At 47.7% G+C, this 25,349-nt stretch overlaps 1 protein-coding gene across 1 annotated transcript; it reads left to right on the top strand.

Moving 5' to 3' along the window:
* Positions 1-14,657: 14,657 nt before the first annotated feature.
* MYCL (MYCL proto-oncogene, bHLH transcription factor) lies at positions 14,658-21,343 on the top strand. Its single transcript, XM_043578705.1, has 3 exons — positions 14,658-14,880; positions 15,218-15,722; positions 18,715-21,343. The coding sequence occupies exons 1-3, from the start codon at positions 14,800-14,802 to the stop codon at positions 19,311-19,313; spliced, it is 1,185 nt and encodes a 394-aa protein (XP_043434640.1). The 5' UTR covers positions 14,658-14,799; the 3' UTR covers positions 19,314-21,343.
* The last annotated feature ends 4,006 nt before the right edge of the window (positions 21,344-25,349 follow it).

The raw sequence follows: 25,349 nt of genomic DNA, 5'->3' as shown, positions 1-25,349 counted from the left end.
TCCAACACTCCACCTGATGAGGCCCAGAGGGACCAAGTAATTTGCCCAAGTTACACAGCTAGTGAGGGAAAGGAGCAAGGATTCCAACCCAGCCATCTAGGCCACAGAGCCACGAAGTGGGAGCGTCCTTGGGTCATGGACTGGTTTTGCGCTCCTACTCCTGCCATAGCTCAAAAATTGATGAATGCACCAATAAACGAATGAAAGTGCAGCTCTAGCCTTCTCTGCCCAGTTATTACTACCTGCCTGACTGCCGCCGTCCTGCCCCAGCAGCGGATGCCAGGAACGCGTCCCGGGGAGTCCCTGGCGGCCCAGCAGGGAGCGGGGCTCGCACAATGCAGGTGCCGGCCGCTCCCTCCCTTCCGCCGCTTTGAGGCTCCAGGACAGGCCTGCCGCCGCTTCCTGCGCCCAGCCCCGGCCCTTGGACGTCCGGCTGCCGGCCCTCCCGCCCCCAAGTCCCAGCCCTGGAGGCGGGGGAGGGGTAAGGGGGTACGGAGGAGGCGCCCTTGCCGGTCGCCCAGTGTTTGGCCGAGTCCTGGCCTGAGGGCCGGTTTCCAGTTCGAGTCCACTTCCTGGCTGTGGGCTTGGGGCAAGAAGGCCAGCGGTACCACCACGGATTTGTTGCCTCCTGGCCCTGCCCCTCCTGCCCTCCCTCCTGAACCACAGAGCGTCAAGGTGGTCCGGCACTCGGAGCCAACTTAAATTCACACCCTCCTCCCCACCCCACACCCTGCCTTTGAGTATGACAATAGCTTCTACATCATGGAACACCTTCTAGGTGACTGAATCACCGGCTGAGAGCTTTGCATGGATAATCGCGTTTAATGGACACCACGGCCATGCAAGGCAAGATGATCATTCTCCTTATTTCACAAGTTAGGAGACCAGAGACCAGACTGGTTAAGTGCCTCTCTCAGGTCATGTGGCAATGGGGTGACCCAGCCCAGATCTGCAGGACTCCCGTGTCTTGCCTGGTGCTGCAGTGTTCTGTGTAGCTGCTCCAACACTTCTGGAGCAGGGATTTGCAGCAGGCCTGGGACCCTGGTGGGAGTTTCCCTGGCCCTCAAGAAACCCCCCTTCTGATGGGGAACACTTTCTAGGGTTGGATGATCTAGAAACTCACTTCGTTGCTATGCAGACAGAAAGGCATGCCTGAACACTTAAGCATAAACAGGTTTCAGGTGGAAGGAAGAGCTTGCACAAAGCCCGAGCCTGGGTGAGGACCCCTGGGCCAACTGCCTGCAACAACACAACAGTGCTCTCCACTGCTGTACCCCTCAGCAGCCTCTGCCTGCTTCAATTGGGTGCTTCCTTCCATGGGGACATCTGAGTGTGTCTGTGTTGGCAAGACCACTGGAAAAGCTCATCTCCTCCCCGCGACACCTGATGTGGGAGAGGCCGAGGCAGTGATGTCCTGGCAAATATTTAACAACTGGCACGGGATTGGGGGGGGTGGGGCCCCAATTTGTAGCATTTGCGGGTTTCCATGGAGCAGATATTCCACCATGGCCACTTGCAAGCTACCACAGTTGAAATTGGACAGAGCACACCATCATACAGTACTGCTGACATAACAGATTCAATAGAGAGGGAACAGTAAAATAAGTAGGGAATGGTGAGTTTGGGGTCTTGACTACCTTTGTTTTTAACATTTAACTTAAGTGTCAATTCACAGAATTTAATTTTTAATGACCGGGCTTAACAACCAGCTCTCACGATTCCTGGAAATGCAAAACTCGGCGCTCACCCAGCTGACACACGCTAACTCCCGTCAACATTGAGCCAGGGTCACTCGGGTCCCCTGGCTGGCAGCTCCCTCCGTGCCTTCTTCCAGCCTCAGGGCTCCTACACACAGGACTCCCCATCTCTAGCCTGGGATTCCCTCTAGTGGACAGAAGAGTCATTCCAGGTGATTCTCTCGCTCCACCTGTGTCCATGGTTCAACCCAGAGGGCGTGGATGAGGTTGGTCATCCTTCATGAGAAAATGTTCTTAATGAGGGTCCGTATGGTTTCAAAATTGTCCTCAGGCACTTGGCATTCCTTCTCTCTGGAGGGCAGCACCAGGGGGGCCCTCTGGGCTTCGGCCATTGTCACACTCTCTAGAGCTTCTCAAAAGTCCCATCTCATCCCCCAGGTGGCAGCTCAGGCTGGCTACACCAGCCCTTCATGTTTGGGGAACATCCACGGTCAGGTCTGTCTCTAAGAAGACAAGCTGCTTTCCTGTTTGCCTTAGGGATTAAGCTTTCACACAACTCACAGCCCACTAGGGAAACACTGTTGGAGACCTTTCATATGTGTTGGGCACATTAGAAAATGGAGTCACTTAGATGTAGAGCTGGGGCTCAGGACTCCCTCTCTTGCATTATGCTTGGACTCTCTTCTTCTGGAAGGGATATTTCCAAAGCATAGATATATTTGTCACTCTTCCACTCACAAATCTCCTATAATTCCTCATTGCTTACAGCTTCAGTCCAAGCTCCTTAGATAGGCACTCAAGACCTTGGTTGAGATTCCATCCATACTGTTTACCTTAAATTGCCAAAGAAGGAAACAGAAGAAAACTGACATTTAAAAAATTCTCCTCTGAGGGGCGCCTGGGTGGCTCATTGGGTTAAGCATCCGACTTCAGCTCAGGTCATAATCTCGTGGTTGGTGAGTTCGAGCCCTGCATCAGGCTCTGTGCTGACAGCTCAGAGCCTGGAGCCTGCTTCAGATTCTGTGTCTCCCTCTCTCTCTGCCCCTGCCTCACTCAGGCTCTGTTTCTCTCTGTCTCTCAAAAAGGAATAAACGTTAAGAAAATTAATTAAAAATAAAAAAATTCTCCTCTGGGCCTCACACTCTGCTAAACACTGCAAATACAGGTGTTCCCCTGCCCCCCTCTCCCCGCCATCTGAAAGTAGAGGGTTCCTATGCAATCTTTCATAAGTCCAACTAGGCATTTCATTTTTATGAAAGACTTATTATTAGTAGAGGCGGTTTTTTTTTTTTTGGAAAAAAAAAAGAAATCCTCTTCTTATTTCTTTCAGTTAGCAAAAACAGATACTAACGTACTTTCAGAAAGTGAGGGATGCCTTGTATCTTAATTCTCCAATAACACTGCTAGATAGGACATTTTACAGATGAGAAAACTGAGTCAGCACCAGCTGACTTGGTGTGGCACAACTTGCAAACAGATAAATTTTATATCCAGCATACATCTCTTTGTTCTTGAAAGCTGCTCTTGTCTCTTCAGGCCTGGCACCTTCCCAGGTTAGTTGCAGAGGGAGGTCCAAAATTCCCAGAACCTTTTTCTCACTGCGCTCAAGGCCAGGTCACATTCCTTAGGGTTCTAAGAAAAGGGCTGCTTTTCAGTGAAACTCAAGCAGAGGTAATAGATCTACAGGCAAGGGATAAGACACCAGATTTGTATCTAATTAAATTCTTCTAGTGCTAGCACCAGAGTCCTTCCTCTCCCTTCCTTCCCCTTCCTTCTCCCCAACTCTCCCTTCTCATTCTTTCTCTCCTTAACTTCCACTGGAATTGTAGACATCTTTAAGGCTCAGATCAAATTTCCTTTCTCCAGAAAGCCCTCTCAGAGCGCCTGGCCCCGGAATCTGCCTAATGAAAGTGAGAGTTGTCGCACTTTGAAAGGAAGAAGAGATTTCTGGCTAAATGAGGATGGATCACATGTGTTTATCTCTACTTACTCCTGCAACTTCACTAAAATGGCAGTAAGTGGATTGGGGGCGGGGGGAAGGTATAAACTCACAAATGAAAGGAATGAATGACTGTTTAGTGGTCACACGGTTTCCTTTGGGGATGATGAAAATGTTCTAGCATGAGTAGTGATGGTTGCACATACAAAAAAAAGAAAGAAAGAAACGGGAGAACCTGGACCCCTGCCTCACACCATATACAAAAATTAACTCATAGGCACCTGGTTGGCTTAGTCAGTATAACATGTGACTCTTGATCTTAGTCAGGGTTGTGAGTTCAAGCCCCACATTGGGCATGGAGGCAACTTAACAACAACAACAACAACAACAAATTAGGGGCACCTGGGTGGCTCAGTCAATTAAGCAACCAACTTCAGCTCAGGTCATGATCTCTCTGCCCCTCCTCCACTCACTCTCTCTCTTTCAAAATAAGTAAATAAACTTTAAAAATGTTTTTTAAACATTAAATGGATCAAAGACCTAAATGTAAGAGCTAAAACTATAAAACTCTTGGAAGAAAGCATAGGAGTAAATCTGTATGACCTTGGATTTAGCAATGGGTTCTCAGATATGAGACCAAAAAAGCACAGCAACCAAAGAGAAAATAGATTAATTTCATCAAATTAAAAACTTTTATGTATTAAAGGACACTATGAAGAAAGTGAAAAGACAATTCACAGAATGGGAGAAAACATTTGCAAATCATGTGCCTGATAAGGGTCTAGAATCTGAGACTATACAAAGACCTCTTACAACACAATGACAAAAAGACAATCTGATTAAAAAATGGGTACAAGATTTGAACAGACATTCTGGAAAGAAGATATATCAATGGCCAATAAACACACAAAAAGATGCTCAATATCATTAGTTGTTAGAGGAAATGCAAATCAAAACAACAATGAAATACCATTTCACACCCACTTCACATGCAGTAATAATAATAATAACTGAAAATAACAGTGTCGGTATGGATGTGGAAAAATTGTCACCCTTATACATTATGGGTGGGAATGTAAAATGGGGCAGCCACTGTGGAAAACAGTTTGGCAGTTCCTCAAAAAGTTAAATGCAAAGTTGCCAGATGACCCAGCAATTCCACTACTCAGAATATACCCAGGAGAACAGAAGACATATATTCCAACAAAAACTTATACACGAATGTTGATAGCAACATTGACCGTAATAGCCAAAAAGGGGAAACAACCAAAATGTCCATCAACTAACGAATGGATACACAAAATGTGGCCTAGCCATACAATGAAGTCTTACTCAGCTATAGAAAGGAATGAAGCAAAGGGGCACCCGGGTGGCTCAGTTGGTTAAACGTCCAACTTTGGCTCAGGTCATCATCTCACGGTCCGTGAGTTCAAGCCCCACATTGGGCTCTCTGCGCTGACAGCTCAGAGCCTGGAGCCTGCTTCCGATTCTGTGTCTCCCTTTCTCTCTGCCCCTCCCCCGCTCACGCTCTGTCTCTCTCTCTCTCTCTCTCTCTCTCTCAAAAATAAAAATCAACATTAAAAATAAATAAATAAGTAAAAAGGAATGAAGTATTGATACATGTTACAACACGGGTGAACCTTGAAAACACTATACGTGGGGAAAGAAGCCAGACGCACAAAGCCCCCTATTGTATAATCCCATTTATCTGAAATATTCAGAATAGGCAAATCCATATTTGGAGTGACTACTTAACGCATATGGGGTTTCTTTTGGGGGGGTGATGAAAATGCTCTGGAAATAGATGGTGGTGATGGCCTATTGGCACATCAGAACCCAAGAACAGGTCAGGAACTGGAGACACGGGATGCCTCTGAAAGCAGGTTGTAGGATGGGGCTGAAAAGAGGAGGTTTGGATGAAAGCAGAAGGAGTTAGACTCCTGTCTCCTCCCTAAACCTCTACAGCCAGGTGATTGCCCTTTTCCAACTTGGCAGGAGGTTGAACTGTGAGGCTCTAGATTTGGGAGCACCGGCACAGCTGAGACGAGGGGTGCCAGACTGTACTGTAATCAGGGGGATTTGTCAGACCCTCTCATCCCCTTTTCCCTGTCCGTTCCCAGAACGCTGGCAACCAGGCTTCTAACTTTGCCCCTGGAAGAAGATTGGAAAACTTCTCTGTATGAAAATTAAAAGACCCACGGGTACTGACAGTGGAGGAGTCCCCAGCAAAACAGCCACGTACCTGTCTAATAACGCTTCAGCGAAGCTTAGTAGTCAACACACACACGTACTTAACAGAGATTTCAACTCTTGTTTTTATTTATTCTTAAGATTTTATTTTTAAGTAATCTCTATACCCAATGCGGGGCTCAAACTCACGACCCTGAGATCAAGCGTTGCATGTTTTACAGACTGAGCCAGCCAGGTGCCCCCAATCAACTTTTAAACCTCACTCTTGGGGCGCCTGGGTGGCGCAGTCGGTTAAGCGTCCGACTTCAACCAGGTCACGATCTCGCGGTCCGGGAGTTCGAGCCCCGCGTCGGGCTCTGGGCTGATGGCTCAGAGCCTGGAGCCTGTTTCCGATTCTGTGTCTCCCTCTCTCTCTGCCCCTCCCCCGTTCATGCTCTGTCTCTCTCTGTCCCAAAAATAAATAATCGTTGAAAAATAAAATAAAATAAAATAAACCTCACTCTTTAATAATAATAATAATAAAAAAAAAAAACTTACAGCAAGGATCACCAGATACTTGCTTTCATCGAAACAACAACAAAACCCACAAAGCAAAGCAAACTGAGGGATGGAGGGGGTGTCAGAGGAAACAGGGAAAACAGGGAGCAGAGGAAACTTCCCAAATTTATAATTAGTACAAAAACTATTATCAATAACCTCAGAGGAAAAAAGAGGGAAACAATTGTGTTCGTGGAAAAAGAACAGGAAAGTACAGAAAAATGAACATTTATGAAACAACAGAAAAAAAAAGTGCTCTTAGAAATTAAAAAATATGCAATAGTCAAAAACATTTTAGTAATCAATAGAAGAATTAGAAGTTGAGGAAATCTGGGGCACTTGGGTGGCTCAGTTGGTTAAGCAACCGACTTTGGCTCAGGTTATGATCTCGCGCTTTGGGAGTTCGAGCCCAGCATCAGGCTCTGTGCTGACAGCTCAGAACCTGGAGCCTGCTTTGGATTCTGTGTCTTCCTCTCTCTCTCTGCTCCTCCCCCACTCATACTCTGTCTCTCTTTCTCAAAAATAAATAAACATTTAAAAAACAATTAAAAAAAAGCATTTGGGGGGCACCTTCAAGTGGCTCAGTCGGTTAAGTGTCCGACTTCAGCTCAGACCTCATGGTTTGTGGGTTCAAGCCCCACATCAGGCTCTGTGCTGACAGCTCAGAGCCTGGAACCTGCTTCGGATTCTGTGTCTCCCTCTCTCTCTGCCCCTCCCCCTCTTGCTCTCTGCCTCTTGCTCTCTCAAAAATAAACATTAAAAAAAAATTTTTTTAATTAAAGAAGTAAAAATAAAAAGAAGCTGAGGAAATCTTCCAAAAAGTCAAATGAAACACACAGAGACAGAAATGAGAGAAGAGATAAGAAAAGGCTAACAGGAGTTTTAGAGAGAAGAAAAAAAACAGAGGGGGGAAATTTTTCAAAAATATAATTGTAAAAAAATATATATATATATACATATATATATATATATATATATATATATATATATATAATTATAGGGGCACCTGGGTAGCTCAGTCAGTTGGGTGTCTGACTTCGGCTCAGGTCATGATCTCCCAGTTTGTGGGTTCGAGCCCCACATCGGGCTCTGTGCTGACAGCTCGGAGCCTGGAGCCTGCTTCAGATTCTGTGTCTCCTTCTCTCTCTGCCCCTCCCCCGCTTGTGCTCTGTCTCTCTGTCTACCAAAAATAAATAAATGTAAAATATATATATATATTTTAAATATAATTACAGAGTGAATGGATTTCCAGATTTAAATTTTTTTTTAACGTTTTTATTTATTTTTGGGACAGAGAGAGACAGAGCATGAACGGGGGAGGGGCAGAGAGAGAGGGAGACACAGAATCGGAAACAGGCTCCAGGCTCTGAGCCATCAGCCCAGAGCCTGACGCGGGGCTCGAACTCCCGGACCGCGAGATCGTGACCTGGCTGAAGTCGGACGCTTAACCGACTGCGCCACCCAGGCGCCCCTATCCAGATTTAAAAACTTAGGGCAAAGAATGCAAAAAGATGCATTTCTGACACTAACTGTTTAGAGTTACTTCAAACTGCACAGGTTAAGGGCACAGTCCTCCATAAGACTACCTTAACTTCAGACACCAGCTGCAATCTCAGGGCTTCCCAGGCCACCAACGCTAGTGACCAACTGCTACAAATTCAGGAGTTCTCACCACCCCTTCAGATTTGATAATTCACTAGAACAACTCACAGATCTCAAGAAAATGCTATACTAATGGTTACAGATTTATTATGGCAAAAAGGATACAAATCAGGATCAGCAAAAAGAAGAGACACATAGGCAAGGTCTTGGAGGGTCCCAAACATGAAACTTCCAATGTCTTCTTCCTGTGGAGTCAGAATGCATCACCCTGTCAATACACGTATGTGTAATAACATACACAGCATTGCTCACCAGGAAAGCTCACCTGAACTTCAGTGTCTAGTTTCTTTCTTTCTTTCTTTTTCTTTCTTTCTTTCTTTCTTTCTTTCTTTCTTTCTTTCTTTCTTTCATTTTAACACTATTTATTTTTTGAGAGACAGACACAGAGTGTGAGCGGGGGAGGAGCAGAGAGAGAGGGAGTCACAGATTCTGAAACAGGCTCCAGGCCCTGAGCTGACAGTAAAGAATGCTATGTGGGGCTCGAACTCACAAACCTTATGAGATCATGACCAGAGCCGAAGTCAGTCGCTCAACCAACTGAGCAACCCAGGTGCCCCTCTTTTTTTCCTAATTAAAAATTAAAAAAAAAATTTTTTTTAAGTTTATTTAGTTACTTAGAGAGAGAGAGAGAGAGAGAGAGAGAGAGAGTGAGAACATGAACCGAGGAGGAGCAGAGAGAGAGAGAGAGAGAGAGAGAGAATCCCAAGCAGGCTCCAGAGAGCACAGAGCCTGATGCAAGGCTTGATCTAAGGAACCATAAGATCATGACCTAAGCCAAAACTGAGAGTTGGACACTTAATCAGCCGAGCCACCTAGGGGCCCCTAAAATTTATTTATTTATTTTTATTTTTATTTTAGAGAGACTGAGATCATGGGTAGAGGAGAGGCGCAGTGGGAGAGAGAGAATCTTAAGCAGGCTCCATGCTCAGTGTAGAGCCTGACTTGGGGCTTAATCCCATGACCCCGGGGTCATGACCTGAGCTGAAATCAAGTTGGATGCTCAACTGACTGAGCCATCCAGGCGCCCCTTCGGGGTCCAGTCTCTACTGGGCTTTCATTAGGTGGGCAGGACTAATTGAATCATTGTTCATGTGACTGAACTCAATCTCCAGCCCCCTTTTCCTTTGCCAGAGGTCCCGATGATATCACATGACCCAAATCCCCAACCCTCTAATCACATGGTTGGCCTTTCTTACTTGGTCAACCTCTGTCTTAACTATCTGGCTATCCAACTTATCCTAACATATCTTAAATTATCTAGAGGGCCACCATGAGTAATCCTTTAGCATAAACTATCAGGGCCCATTATGAATAACAAAGAAAGTCCTATTGCTTGGGAATTTCCAAGGATTTATTTCCCCTCCAGGGACAGGGACAAGGGCCAATCAAACTCTTTATTATACAACAGACCCATACCAAGGCATATCAATGAAAAAAATTCAGAATGTTAGAGACAAAGAGCACAGCCTAAAAGCTTCCAAAGAAACAGGTCATCTACAAAGGTTTGTAGTTCAAACATCAGCCTCAGGGCACCTAGCTGGCTCAGTCAGAAAAGCATGAGACTCTTGATCTTGGGGTCATAAGTTCAAGTCCTACGTTAGGTATAGAAATTACTTAAAAATAAATAAATAAATAAACTTCAAATGATATCAACCTCAATAGCAACATTGGTTTCTAAGAAACAGGAAAGCAATACCTTTAAATTTTTGAAGGAAAATTATTTCTAATTTGGTATTCTATACCCAACCATACTATCAACCAAAGATGAAGGTATAATAAACACAATTTGAGAAAGGCAAGGTCTCAAAATTTTACTTCCCAAGGACACTTTCCCGGACAGCTGCAGAAGGATGGCTCCAACAATGTGAGGAAGTAAATTAAGAAAGAAAAAGCAATGAGTTCCAGAAAACAGGGGAGCCAACACAGGAGAGAAGCAAAGGGAATGTCCAGGATGATGGTGAAGGGAACTTGCTTGATGACAGTTGTGAAGTAGGCCTAGACACCAATAAATTCAGATTAGAATAGGAAGATAAAAGTTTCCAGGAGGTATGTTTCCAAGAAAAACATGGAACTGATAGATTGACTACCTGATGTGTTTGACCATATCAAGTGATCTTTGTACCTCCAGGTGGGAATGTGTAGGGTTAAATTATATATGTATAATATATAATATATATATGATATATATAATGAATAAATAAATATAAATCTAAACAAAAGATAAAAAATGAAAGAATTTAACTCTGAAAAAAGTATACAAGAAAAGAAATATAGTCAGAGTGTTCCATAGTCACGTAGTCAAAATATTGTAACTAATATTTTAAAATCTAGGGGCACCTGGATGGCTCAGTCAGTTAAGCCTCCAATTTTGGCTCAGGTCATGACCTCGTGGTCTGTGAGTTGAAGCCTCACATTAGGCTCTGTGCTGACAGCTCCGAGCCTGAAGCCTCCTTCAGATTCTGTGTCTCCCTCTCTCTCTGCCCCTCATCTGCTCACACTCTGTCTCTCTCTCTCTCAAAAATAAATAAACATTAAAAAACATCTAACTATAATTTTACTGGGAGAATAAGGGAAGACTAAGTATGTGGGAAGGGAAATGTAAGAGCTACATCATCTTCTATTGTAGAATCTATTTTAAATCAGGATAAATAGGGGTGCCTGGATGGCTCAGTCGGTTAAGTGTCTGGCTCTTGGTTTTGGCTCAGGTCATGATTTCACATTTTGGGGATTGAGCCCCGTGTTGGGCTCTGTGTTGACAGTGCGGAGCCTGCTTGGGATCCTCTCTCTGCTCCTCCCCTGCTCACTCACTCTCTCTCTCTCTCTCTCTCTCAAAATAAGTAAATAAACTTTTTAAAAAATCAAGAAAAATAGATTATATTTGTCAAAATATGGAAGTAAATATTAGGGACCAAAAAAAAAAAATCTAAAAAAGTAGTTGCTTTTGGGGAGTGAGAATCAGGGGTGGTGAGGGCAGGGCAGAAGACTGCTTTTTTTGTTTTTTTTTAATCTTGTCATACACTTTGTTGATTTTTAAAAACCATGTGTATGTATTATTTTGATTTAAAATGTTTTAAGAAAAATAAAGGAAGGGGTGCCTGGGTGGCTCAGTCAGTTAAGTGTCTGACTCTAGGTTTCAGCTCAGGTCATGACCTCAGGGTTTTTGGGATCGGGCCCCACATTGGGCTCTGTGCTGACAGCCCGGAGCCTGCTTGGGATTCTCTGCCTCTCTCACTCTCTCTCTCAAAATAAATAAACATTAGGGAAAAAAAAGAAAGAAAAAGAAAGGAAGTGAAAAGTTGAGTGTCCCTAGGGTAGCATTTGTTATGCTGGAGAATTTATCACCATCCTGCGTGCTGATATCACCTGGAAAACCAAAGCTGTTAGCCTTAAAAGCAGCAGCATCTCTGTGGAGCAGACACACGTTAACCAGGCTCATGAGACTGATATTTCCTATCAGATGCCAGTTCATTAATTTATAAGGGGAAGTGGGGCTTTGAAGCAGACGTTTTTCTTGTTTGCCGATGAGTGCATTATCTCCCTAAGGGTGGATCTACAGAAGAAATAGAGTGGTTTTCAGCAGGTTGCTTGCTAATCCAAAGAACTAGTGAGGTGGGGGGGTGAATTGGGTGATTTCAAACCATGAGGCCTCTATCTCCCTTGTTCCTGGACCAGCATCTTTGTGTCCAGACAGCGCTAGGATAGACACTCTGATGGTTGCTTTGACAACTCTTACTGCTCTCTGCTTCATTGGCAATGCAGACTCCTAACTGGAACCTTCGTTCTTCAGCTACTTTAATACCTTTATTCAGTCTAGACTAGGCCTGACAGTTATTCTGTCTCCATCAGATATGTTGGCACATCTCTGTAGCATCAGAGACTTATATCCACTCAAACAGGCAACACATTTACAAAGCACCCATGATGTGCCAGGCTCTGTTCTAAGCTCTAGAGTTACAGTGGCCAACAAGACTGACAGTTGTCCCTGCCCTGATTAAGTTTACAGCCTGGTAAGGAAGACATATATTAAACAAAGTGGGCAAAGTGAAGGAGCAGCCCAACTCACAGAGACAACTTCATTTCCTTTATCCTTGTTCTGTTTTTTTTAATATATAAATTATACTTTTACCTTTTTTAAGTTTATTTATTTATTTTGAGAGAATGAGTTGGGAGGGGGCAGAGAGAGAGAGAGAGAGAGAGAGAGAGAATCCGAAGCAGGTTCCACACTGTCAGTACAGAACCGTGAGATTGGGACCTGAGCCGAAACCAAGAGTCAGATGCTTAACCCGCTAAGCCACTCAGGCACCCCTTTATCCTGGTTCTTGAGGTGGGGTCATCTCGTGGGTATCACCTACTGCAATGAACCATCTAGATAAAGAAGGCTCATTTTCCAAGCCTTCTGTGGATTCTGTATCCCAAATCCTTCCAATACAGTTATTTTATGCGGAAATTTATCTAGGGTTGGTTTCTGTCATTTATAACCAAGAATCCTGACTGGTATAGCAACCATCTCAGACATCTGTGGACCAGAGAGCAAGTTACCAAAAGACGGTTCCAAACCTTCTGCCTTAGGACTACAACCAAAACTGGAGCCTTTCAGATCTGTGCCTTCATTCGGCACAAAGCAGGGCACACAGGCTGTCTCAATAAAATATGGTTGGCTGAGTCACTCAGTAAGTCCACAAACATCTGCCAGAAGTTATTCTAGGTACTAAGGTTACAAAGCTAGTACAAACTGGGGTGCCTGGGTGGCTCAGTTGGTTAAGCGTCCGACTGCAGCTCAGGTCATGATCTCACACTCTGTGAGTTCAAGCCCCGCGTCAGCCTCTGTGCCGACAGCTCAGAGCCTGGAGCCTGCTCTGGATTCTGTGTCTCCCTCTCTCTCTGCCCCTCCCCAGCTCATGCTCTGTTTCTCTCTGTCTCAAAAATAAATTTTAAAAAATTAAAAAAACAAAAACAAAAACAAAGCTAGTACAAACTAGTTGCTGCCGTCAACACTGTCCCACATGCATTTTAGATCCAATATATTCAAAACTGAGGGTGTCAACTTCCCTGTCTTTTCTCCCAACCCATATGTCAACTCACACTTTGTGTATGCTCCAAACACAGTGAACTGCTTGCACTTCTCACTTCCCTCTGCTTCGATGCCAATAGTTTGGTGTTCTTAGACCATAGGAGTGGGAGGGAAAGAGACAGCAGGCGATCTGGTTGCTGACTATAGACAGTGACCAGACCTTGAATGCCACATAGAACATTCTAGATGTGTTGGCTGCTATCCCAAATTATTTGGCCTAAATGGAATGACCATACAGTTTGGCTTTTCTTCTTCCACTGAGAGTAGTCTGCATAGAAGATGACACAAAGGGCTTATATGGCCATCGTCTTGGCCAGAGATGCAACTGCAAGCAATGGTCCCATTTTACAGATAAGCAAACAGAGACTTCAAATGACTTGGCCCCACAGCTAGCAAATAGCAAAGCAAGGGCTTGAATGAGGTTTCCAGACTCCAAATTCTCATTTTCTTTACAGCTAGCAAATAGCAAAGCAAGGGCTTGAATGAGGTTTCCAGACTCCAAATTCTCATTTTCTTTCCTCTAGTACTGCAGCTCTTACAGAGCTGTTTTGGGTGTGGTGTGAGGAAAGGGAGACAGCTCTGACCTAGACCAGGGGAGGGGGGGAGGAATTCTCTTTACCACCAGTGCACTCACTAGGGGCTAAGTCTGTTTAACTTGCCTCTTTTCTTGGCCTAGTTCCCTTCTCTAATTAATCTTTTTTTTTTAATGTTTATTTATTTGTGAGAGAAAGAGAGACAGTGCAGAGAGAGAGGGAGACACAGAATCTGAAGAAGGCTCCAGGTTCTGAGCTGTCACCACAGAGCCCAACCCAGGGCTTGAACTCAGGAACAGTGAGATCCCAAGTCAGACGCTTAACCCACTGAGTCACCCAGGAGCCCTCTCTACTCTATCTTCTTAAAGAAATCCTTACAACAACCCTGTAAAGTAACTGTTCCATCCCTTTATTTTATAGATGGAACTGAAGCTTAGAAAGGTTAAGTTTCACGCCCCAAAGTCCGGAATCTTCCTACCTCGCTTGTCTGAGGTACCGGCTTGGAACACCGCGGTAAAGAAATCTGCCAACGGGTGATGAAGAGGATACCCGGGACCAGCCCCCAGTTCAGGGCTGAGGGCCGCCAGGTGGCGCGGTGGAGGTGTGCCTGTCCCCTCCCCAACCTCCCCCGGACTGCGGGGCAGACGCACCTGAACTAAACCCGCGAAGCTGCCTCGAGGGGCGGGGCAGGGAGTGGCTCCACTGCCTAGCCCAGGGTGGGCTAGGAGGGAGACTTTAGTTTGCGCGGTGCGGACCGCCCGGGCCTAGCTGGAGAGTCACGCCTCCACTTGTCGACCGCCAAGCCGTGTCAGCTCGCTCCTTGCCCTGCACTCCCCAGCGTGCAATTCATTTTTGGGGGGGGGGGGGGTCCAGAAAATAGACTGGAGCGGGCGAGAGCAGCCAAGAGCGGTGGGGCGGAGACTCCACCGCCCCCACCTGTCGGCGGCGGGTCGGGGGCGGGTCGGGGGCGGGGCCTGTCCCGTAGGGTCCGCCCCCGGTCCCAGAGCTCAGGGAACGCGACGAGATATAAGGCAGCCGGAAACAATGCGCCTGCATCTCGCGCTCCCGCGCGGATCCCGGGAGCGTCCGGGCCGCCGTGCGCGAGCGAGGGCGGGGGCGCGCGCGCGGGGGGCGCGTTCTTGAGTGCGGGCCGCGCGCTCGGTGGCGCGCATGTGCCTGTGTGCGGGCTGCCGGGCTGCCCCGAGCCGGCGGGGAGCCGGTCCGCTCCAGGTGGCGGGCGGCCGGAGCGAGGTGAGGCTACAGGCGGCCGAGGGGGGGCGGGCTGCAGGCTGCCTCCTGGGCACAGCGCGCCCCCGCCCGGCCCGGCCGGGCCCTGGGAGCTGCGCTCCGGGCGGCGCTGGCAAAGTTTGCTTTGAACTCGCTCCCCGCAGCCCAGTCCGCGCGCTGTGAGCCTCTTCCTTGGGCACGCCGACCCGGGGCTGGGCTTCCCGGGACGCGAGGGAAGGGCGCGGGCTGCCAGCCGGGAGGTTGGGGAGGGACGAGAGCCTGGCAACCGGCTGTGCTGGCGGACCCGGGGACGCCTCCCTCGGCCCGCACCCCAGCCAGCCGGTCCCCTTCCCTCCCGCAGGGAGCGGACATGGACTTCGACTCGTACCAGCACTATTTCTACGACTATGACTGCGGGGAAGATTTCTACCGCTCCACGGCGCCCAGTGAGGACATCTGGAAGAAATTCGAGCTGGTGCCGTCGCCCCCCACGTCGCCGCCTTGGGGCTCGGGTCCCGGCGCCGGGGACTCAGCCCCTGGAATCGGTCCCCCGGAGCCGTGGCCCGGAGGGGGCGCCGGGGACGAGGCGGAATCCCGGGGCCATTCGAAAGCTTGGGGCAGGAACTACGCCTCCATCATCCGCCGTGACTGCATGTGGAGCGGCTTCTCCGCCCGGGAACGGCTAGAGAGAGCGGTGAGCGACCGGCTCGCCGCCGGCGCACCCCGGGGGAACCCGCCCAAGGCGCCCGCCGCCCCAGACTGCGCTCCCAGCCTCGAGGCCGGCAACCCGGCTCCCGCTGCCCCCTGTCCGCTGGGCGAGCCCAAGACCCAGGCCTGCTCGGGGTCCGAGAGCCCAAGCGACTCGGGTAAGGACCGCCCCGGGCCATCTAAGAGGGGGGCACCCCAAGGGTGGCCAATACTCTGTCGCTGTCTGAGGTCAGGCATTGGGTCTTCGCGAGCCCCGCGGCCACCTCCCCCTTTCTGTGGCTGAAGCCGCCGGTGTAGCCCTCAGCAGTGTCTGTCTGGCACGTGGGTGTGTTAGTAAACAGTTTGAAGAAGTGGCGTGGGAGCCAGCGTCCTTTCGATGATGATTGGAGCCCCAGGGGACAAGGGAGACAGGGTGAGGCTTAGCGCTTAGGGAGGACAATACTAGAATTGGACTGTAGGGGATTTCTTTCCTCCGGAGGCTAGAAGGGTCTCTTAAGGGTTACTCCAGGCTTGAAGTTTTTTGTTGCTGCCACTTTCCCTGGGAAACTCACACTCCCTTAGGGAGAGGAAACTGAGGAGCCTTTTGTGCAAAGCCAAAGCCTTCACCCTTTAAAAAATCTAGTCTCCTGTCTGCTTTACTTTAAAAGGGCAATAATGCCCTCCCATTGCACCTCCCACCCCTTACCATTTGTACACCACACAATCACCCACAGATAGGTAGCAGAGCGATGAATGCTCCCCATTAACAGATGGAAAAACCGAGGCTTGGAAATAGGAAGTCACTAGAAGTGAGCCCCATCTTTTGCCCAATCCTCCATTGCATCCAGGCACTGCTTCCTTGATGTTTCGAGGGTCTTCATGGTAGCATATCCTAGAGGGGCTACACTTTGCTTTGTTGCTTTGGCCTGAGTTGGAAAGGTGTTCCTCTAGCTCCCTCCTAATTTTACCTGTGGGCTCTCTGTAGCTACTTCCTTGCATTCAACAAATGTTCCCTGGCCGCTGAGTGGTGCCAAGCTCTGACTAGGTGCTGGGGTCACAGATATGGAGCTCCAGCCTCCTCCCCCATCCTTGGATGCAAATTTAAACCTCACTAAGTGCAGACTTCAGCATCCTGTTCTTAGCCTCGCCTTTTAGACCTCTACCCAGGAGAAAGACTGGAGAGGGTGCTTTTATAGGGTGCCAACTGACTAACGTCAGGTAAATCAGGATCTAGAAAATTTGCCATAGCTTTTAAGAATAACTTTTACATGACCTTTTGAGAGGGAAGTGGGAAGTGGGTATATACTTGCGGGGGGGGGGGGGAATAAGGATAACAAGAAATTAAAAGTCAATTTTCTTTCTTTTTTTTTTTTTTTTTTTTTTTTTTGGTCCACTGTGTTAAGGTCATTTTTAACCTGCTTGCTTTCAACACCAAGAGCTTGTGTTTGTTTGATGGCTGGAATGGGAGTTTGAGATCAAGAAACCAATAAAGATATATCTCTACAAAAGCTGATGGAGTGGTAGAGTGGAAAGAGCATTGTTTGGGGACTTTGGAGATCTTAGTTTGAGATTCAGAACATTACAGAGGTGATGTGTGGACTTGGCTGGTCTGGATCTCAGTTTCTCCCTCTGCACATAAGAGGGTTGGACTTGATTGTCCAGCGGAGGGCATTTTCTTGTCTGGGTAGAGTTAGACCATCTCTGGAAAGAATGGTGCCCTACATTATTTCTTCCTTAAGAAGAACCTTACCAGCTATGAGGTTTAACACTGAAATATTAAAAGTTTGGGATGTGGGAAAGCTTCCTGAATCCTTTTCTGACTTGCCCTTTAACCTGAACCTGTTTGCAAGCCACTGGTTCACTCACAGGCCACATGGCCCAGAACAAAATGCAACAGATTGCAAACAATGAGGGGGGAGCGGTGGGGAGAGTGACTGACGGCAATGCTCAGCCAATAGGGGTTAGGGGCTGGGTAAAACAGCATTCCAAACACAGCTTATCCAGCCAATCACAGGCCTTGCGGCCAGGAGGGCTGAATGGTCAGGTTTTATTAATGGAGAAATAATGCGATTGTCCACACAATGGAAGCCTTCCTGACAAAGGGGCTCAAGGATCCTGATATGCAAAAGAGGCCGAGAGAACTGAGCTCTTCTGTTGTCAGGCTGAAATGCATGAAGGTGGCCTTCTGTGTGGGGACTGCAAAACGTGAGGCAGGAAGACTTTCCCCTAATTGCACTCTCCTGGTTGGATAGCCTAAGAGACCTTTGAGCCAGGGAATGACGGGGGCATGTCCAGGCATCTCCAGGTCTCTTGGTGTTTTGGCCCTTGTACTGGGACATTCTGTTGCTGCTCAGTTCCCTGCCCCCGGCACAGGTCGCTTGGAAATGGTCTCTTGTACCTTTGTGAAGTTCCTGCAGCTTTTCCCGACCTGCTATTACAAATCCAACCCTCTTCTGGTCCAGGGAAGGGGGTGGGGCAGGCGACCTATAAATGATGGATGACTAGAAACCCATTGAAACCAGGAGCAAAATGCTCCTGAGAGAAACCCTTTCCCTCCCCTCTGTGGGTGAGGAGGGATGGGTTATATGTAGCCCTCCCTTCTCCAAATCTTCAGCTGAAAGGGATGGCAGAATAGAGAGGTGGGGGAATAATAGGATTTATAACTTGTGAAAAGTAACAATTCCCCAAGTGCAGACTGTGCTGGGCAGGAACAAAGGGCAGCTCGGCCCACAGACCCCTCATTTACAATTCTGATGGGGCATGAAAGAGCCCGACTGGGGAAGATCTTTATAGCTAAACTTTGTCCCAGGCCGATAGCTCTTTCTCTCCATCCCCTCGGTGGGGGAGGGGAGCGCCTGTGCAGACTGGGGGCTGTTGGCTTGGGTCTGCCTTTTGTTCTTATCTAAGCCTTGCTGTGCAAAAGGAAATTGGAGAATATTTTCCTTCTTGCTTATTTCCCCTCCTTTCCTTCATGCTGCCCTTACTCCACTACAAATGAATCAGTTGTCTTTCTCCCCATTTCAATTTGTTTATATCTAAAGGGGGGAAATGTCCCCTCTTTTCCCGAGCCTCAGCATAGGGTGTGTGTGTGTGTGTGTGTGTGTGTGTGTGTGTGTGTGTGTGTGTTTCTCATGGGATGTGTTTCTTCTCTGGATCTCTCTTCTTGGACAGAGGGTGAAGAAATCGATGTTGTGACAGTGGAGAAGAGACAGTCCCTGGGCGTACGGAAGCCAGTCACCATCACGGTGCGGGCAGACCCGTTGGACCCCTGCATGAAACACTTCCACATCTCCATCCATCAGCAGCAGCACAACTATGCCGCCCGTTTTCCTCCAGAAAGCTGTTCCCAAGGAGGGGCTCCCGAAAGAGGTCCCCAAGAAGAGGCTCTGGAGAAAGATGCCCCAGAAGAAAAGGAAGAGGAGGTAGATGAAGAGATTGTGAGTCCCCCACCTGTAGAAAGCGAGGCTCCCCAGTCCTGCCACCCCAAACCTGTCAGTTCTGACACCGAGGACGTGACCAAGAGGAAGAATCACAACTTCCTGGAGCGCAAACGACGGAATGACCTCCGTTCTAGGTTCTTGGCCCTGAGGGACCAGGTACCCACCCTGGCCAGCTGCTCCAAGGCCCCCAAAGTGGTGATCCTGAGTAAGGCCTTGGAATACTTACAAGCCCTGGTGGGGGCCGAGAAGAGGATGGCCACGGAGAAAAGGCAGCTCCGATGTCGGCAGCAGCAACTGCAGAAGAGAATTGCGTACCTCAGTGGCTACTAAGTGACCAAAAAGCCTGACTGCTCTGTCTTACAAAGACCCGAGTTTATTTTTTAACCTGCCCTCTCCCCCTTAGTAATTTGCACATTTTGGTTACGGTGGGACAGTCTGAACGGTAGATTCCAGAATGCAGAGCAGCTGGTGCACACACTCTTAAGGGCTTGCATTCTTGGAAACCTGGGAACCCAGCTCTCCCGCTTCCCTGACTCAGGGGAGCACTGGGTGCTCTCTGGCGCCTTTGGCTTCTCAGGCAGGCAGCTGACTGAGGAGCCTGGGGTGCCTAGCTCACTAGCTCAGAAGAAAAGCCTGACAGATGCTATGCAACAGGTGGTGGACGTTGAGGGGGGTGGGTTCCAGCCTGCATGAAATCTCACACTCCGGATGAGCTTTAGGCTGGGAAAGGATGCTCCCACTGGTGTCTCTGGGGTGATGCTAGGACAGCTGGGCCCGGACGCTCTCCCTGAGGCTCTTTTTTCCAGGAGACACACGAGCTGTCTTGGGTGAAGACAAGCTCACAGACTTGATCAACATGGACCATTACCTCACTGTCAGACACTTTACAGTAGCTGAGGAGTTGGAAACCTTTAATATATATGTGTATATACATATATATATGTGTATGTATATATATATATATATATACACACACATATATACATATATATATTGTGATGTTAGCTGACACCCCTCCTCCCACTCTAAATGCTGCGACCTTGAGAACATTTAAAGAGCTTGGCCTCTAGATTCTTTGTCTCAAAGCCCTCTGGGCCCTTTCCTCTGAGGGAGAAACCATTCTGTCCTCACAAGGGACTTTTTTGTTTTCTTCTGCCTTTGTTATGCAATGGGCTCTCCAGCACCCCTTTCCCACAGGTCAGAAATATTTCCCTAAGACACTGGGAAATGGGTCCTAGCCTGCGGCCTGAGGAAGGCTTGGAGTCCTGGCTGTGAACTTGTGATCTGCCCAGGTGTTTTCCGTCTTGGAATCTTTTCTCAAGGCAGATGTCAGGCACATCCAGAGGGAGAACTATACCACTTCCTCTTTCCTACTTCCCTCTCCTCAGTCTCTGACTGGTAAGTCTGAAGTTCTACTAGAACCCTGCAAACTGTCCTAGCGCAACTCCCAAAGAGCTTGCTGGCCCTGTACCCACCTTGGGCCCCTTGCCAGCCTGATATGAGTCAGATCTGTTTCCCAGAGTCCGGGCCTTACTGCAGTTCTTGCTGGGAGAGCTGCTGGGACTCATCCAGTGCTCCAGAAGGTGGACTAGTTTCCTGCTGGGTTCTAAAGGAGCTTCCAGGAGCTCTGCTTCGCTGACCATGACGGATTTTGCCCCAGGTGAACAGCCCATCTCCAAGTGGACTCCAGGTGCAGCCTCCAGTTTGGAAAGACCTCTAACCCAACAGGTGTCATGTGGGCAACTCAGGAGCCCCAAAGCCTGGCCTGGAAGAAAGATCAACCCCTCCAGAACTCTGCCCAGGGCAGCAGGTGCCTACTGGCTGTGGTTTTGAAAGGGGGAGGGGGGGCGGGTAGAGCACTGTCTGTGGCTCTGGAAAGCCAGCTGCTACTTCCAAACTTATTATGCACAGTGGTCTGTTTCTGAGGTCGTTTTCTGGCCTCAGAGAACCCCAGTGGAAATTTGGAAAAAATCTCTCTACCTTCTGGAGTATGGTTTTCGGGAGCCAACTGTCTTCTGGAACTGTCTTTGGAGAACAGGTGGGACGTAGGTTACTGATGTATCACCTGAATAGCTTGTGTATAAGCTGCTGTTGGGTATTAGGCTGGGAGCAGTGGTTTGTTTTATTGTTTTGTTTTTTTTTAATACTGTATTTTTGTATGCCTTTTGCAAAGTGGTGTTAATTGTTTTGTACAAGAAAAAAAAACACAAAAAACTCTTGGGCAATTCTCCTGTTGCAAGAGTCTGGTTTATTTTGAAAGGCAAGTTTACCTGAAATTTTGTATTTAGTTGTGGTTATCAATTGCCTGATTTTAAAATGTTGCCTTCTGAGACCTCTGCTAATAAAAGATTTCTCAAACATGTCAGAGTGGGGGCACCTTATGCCAACCAAGTCCCCCTGAGCCAAGGAAAACAGTTTCGGGGTAACCACCAGCGATCCAGAGGGTTGCATTTCTCTAACCATGTTGCTAACCAGGTCATTCCACTTCGGGTTCCTGAAATGCCATTTCAGACATGTCTAAACAATGTAGGTTTGGTCCGTGGTGTAGTCCGTGAACGTGGCATTCTCTCGTGAATTGCAAAGAGGGTTGAATTTGAGCTTCAGAAGGTTTGAAATCCCAGCCCCACCACTTGCTCTGTGCCTTTCAGCTTTACCTTTCTGAGCCCTAGTTTCCTTATCTGTAAACTGGGGATAAATGCTCCTGCCCAGGGGGGTGACAGGTATTCATGAAGTAGTAGATTTTAAGCCCCTTTCTTTCTTTTTTTTCTTTTTCATGTTTTTTATCATTTATTCATTTTTGAAAGGCAGAGAGAAACAGAGCGCGAACGGGGGAAGGGCAGAGAGAGAGGGAGACACAGAATCGGAAACAGGCTCCAGGCTCTGAGCTGTCAGCACAGAGCCCGACGCGGGGCTCGAACTCACGGACCGCGAGATCACGACCTGAGCCGAAGTTGGCCGCTTAACCGACTGAGCCACCCAGGCGCCCCTAAACCCCTTTCTTAAAGTGTGAAGCCTTATTTTCTTTTGGGTGGTACCGGGTTCTTACCTTGGTGGTATGATGACCATGCAGGAGATCTTAAAAATTCGCTAAGATTTTGTGATGTAATACGATTTTTTTTTCTTTCTCCCTCAATTAATGAAAGCAAATGAAGGCTCCTCTTCCCTCCCATAGTCTTCCTGAACTTGCCCTACACGCAGGAGGGGAGAATTGAATAACAGCTGTTCCTGATAGAACACTGCCTATGTCAAAGCACTCTACCCCCTCCTTCATGTGACACCACGACCAACTGTGTGACAGGGTTACAGAAGACGAAACTGAGGTTCTTTTTTTTTTTTTTCCGTAATAAATATTTATTCATTTTTGAGAGCGAGAGCATAAACGAGGGAGGGGTGGGGACAGAGGACCCAAAGCAGGCTCTGTACTGACAGCAGCGAGCCTGATGCGGGGCTCAAACTCATGAACCATGAGACCATGACCTGAGCCAAAGTCGGACATTCAACCAACCAAGCCCCGCAGGCACCTTGGAACCTGAGGTTCTAAAAGCAAAATAAAACTCGGGCGCCTGGGGGACTCCGTCGGTTGAGCATCCAGCTTCAGCTCAGGTCATGATTTCGCAGTCTGTGAGTTCGAGCCCCGCATCCAGAGCCTGGAGCCTGCTTTGGATTCTGTGTCTCCCTCTCTCTCTGCCCCTGCCCCGCCCCCCCTCATGTTCTGTCTCTCTCTCTGTCAAAAATAAACATTAAAAAAAAAAAAAAAAAAACCTCTGTAAAAGTAAAACCTGCCCAAAGTTACTCAGTTACTTGGCTAGTAAGTCAATGAGTTGGGATCTAAACTCGCTTTTGCCTATCTCCACAGCCAGAGGTCTCAACCACTACATAATAATGACAGCTGGTTTTGTTAGCATGGGGTGTGTGCAGGAGGGAAACATGGAATTTCATCACTTAACTGCTTGTTGGAATTGTCTCTCTGTGGGGCCATTGCGCCTGCCATTTATTGGGATGGAGTGGAGCAAATGTTCCATGACCAGTCACTGCGCCACATTTGTGGGCTGGGTGGGTTAATCTTGCCCCAACGAGGCCCCTTCTGGGACTGTGAAAGCAAACAGTTGCTGTTCAGAAAGGCCGAGCACATCATGGTGGAAGAAGGCCACTTTGCCTCGGCTAATCCTTTACAGCTGAGACCTGGTTGCTCTCCCTCTCTCTTACGGAGCCTGAGTAGAGTCAAAAACTTCCTATAAATTCCTCACGTTTACAAAGTGACCCTCATCACAAGTATGCAACCTCTGCCACATAGTACTGGAGCCTAGGGCAGTTTCTTGCTCAGGGTCACATAACAAAACCAGAGTCCCAAACCCAGTCTCTTGTCAGGTAAACTTTCCACTCAACCCCCCACTGTCTCTAAGCCAGGGAACCTAGTTTGTAAGTAGCTGTTTGATAAACATAGACTTGCGTTCTTGGGACTGTTTTCTTAAAACTTCAGTTCCCTCTTTCAGTTCTTGTCACTCTGCTCCCAGTATATTCATCCTTCTTTTTTGATGCCATTTGTCAAAAGACTAATTTGTAGGATTCCTCTCCCTTTCCTAGGCCTCGAAAGAAATCATGGGCCCTCTGTAAAACAGCAGGGACCCCCAGTGTTAGTTGTTTTAAGTATCTTAATTCTCGCAACAACCTGGAGAACAGGGTGGCGTCAGTTCCATTTCACAGATGAACAAACTGAAGACTCAAGACATTGAAATCCTTTGTCTAAGCCCACACAGCTAGTGCCAGCTGCCTGACTCCAAACTTCAGCTCTTTTGAGTGTAACTCTGCTGAGAAAGGAGAGGGAATAAAGCCATCTCCTGGGGGGAAGGGAGGGTGTTTCTGGAATGTGAAGTATTTTAAGCTCCTTCCTAGCTCATTTCTACAGACTCCTACCTCTATCTTTGTCTGAAAATAGCTGGGAGTTTATTCCTGGATTTTGGAGGACAATTTCTACAAATTAGGTTTGACTGGGAATAGTATACCTCAGGGACTCTGCACATAGACAATAAGGGGCAGCTGAGAAGCCACACTTAGTATAGAAAAGAAAGGCCGTCTTCTGTGTTAGACAATAAAAAGCTAAAGCGTGTGCTAATTCTTGCCTCTGTTGGCAGGGAGAATTTGGGGGGGGGCGGAATGAGACAGGTTGAATTATCTTAGATGTGCTGAATTTGTCTAAAGGACTCCCAGGGTTAGGATATTCCAGAATATTCACTTTAGAAGGAGAAGGGGAGGATGGGGATGGCTTTGTCGATCTAGAAGGTGATAAGAGGGACTGAGAAAGAGGTTCTTTTCTAAGGAGAAGATAACCCGTTGGCAGATGATTAATGAGTGGGTGACTGGGCAGGGGTGAACGAGAGGTGTCTAAATGTGTCAGCTAAAGTTCCGTTGGGGTGTGAGCATTTCTACTTTAAGCCCAGTGGGCAGCCCTTGTTAATGTCTTTATTTGGAACTGTTGCCAAAGAGATCAACTGTCTTAACATTACCCATTCTTCGGACCAGGAAATGTAAATATGTTCTTAAAGTCTCTAATCAGGTGAGTTATTAAATAATTACACTCTGTGCCAGGGGCCTAGGAGGTGCCTAGGAAGTGTTGGATTGCCTTTCAACTTGTGGGAAACAGTATGGTTGAGTGGTCTCCCTCACCCAACAGATCTTAGTTCCAAGTCTGGCCCTGCATTTTCCAGCTACACCTTTGCTACCACCTTGGGCAAATTACTACCTTCTCCCAGCCCCAGTTTCCTCCTCTGTAAAACAGGTATAAATAATAGCACCCACTTCATTGAGTTGTGGTGAGCAATAGTAAGTGCTCAGTAAATGATTAGCGTTATTCAAACCATTTAGCAAGGCACACCTAGAATACAGATTAGTCATATTTAAAAAGTGACAGAAGAGAGTGGCAAAATAAAGAGCCTTCCCACAAGGAGTACTTAAAGTAATCTGGAGTGCACATATTGATGCCTCAAGAGGCAATAAGTCATCAGGGAAAGAGTAGCGAGGGTTTGGGGAGACTGAGCTAGGCAGAGGAGAAAAGGCAGGCACAGACCTGAGCTTCTGTCTGGTCCGTAGCATCCCATGACCCACAGCAGGCAGGAGCTGTGAGCCTGCGATGCTGTTGCACATATGGGCCCTCCATTTGTCCTCCTGGGCACTGACTGTGGTGTCTTCAAACTGAGCAGGAGTCAATGGACTCCATTTAGCCAGTTAAACCCTCAAAATGCCTATTTGGTTCAGGCAGTGACTCTCAAACTTGAGTATGTGTTAAGAATCTACCCACCCCACCTGATGCAGTAGGTCAGAGCTGGGAATCTACACTGCTGACAAACAAGCAGGAAGGCGGAATCCTGA

Source organism: Prionailurus bengalensis, chromosome C1, assembly GCF_016509475.1.
Source record: "Prionailurus bengalensis isolate Pbe53 chromosome C1, Fcat_Pben_1.1_paternal_pri, whole genome shotgun sequence".
NCBI classification, from domain to species: Eukaryota; Metazoa; Chordata; class Mammalia; order Carnivora; family Felidae; genus Prionailurus; species Prionailurus bengalensis.
This window is presented reverse-complemented; position numbering and strand designations above follow the sequence as displayed.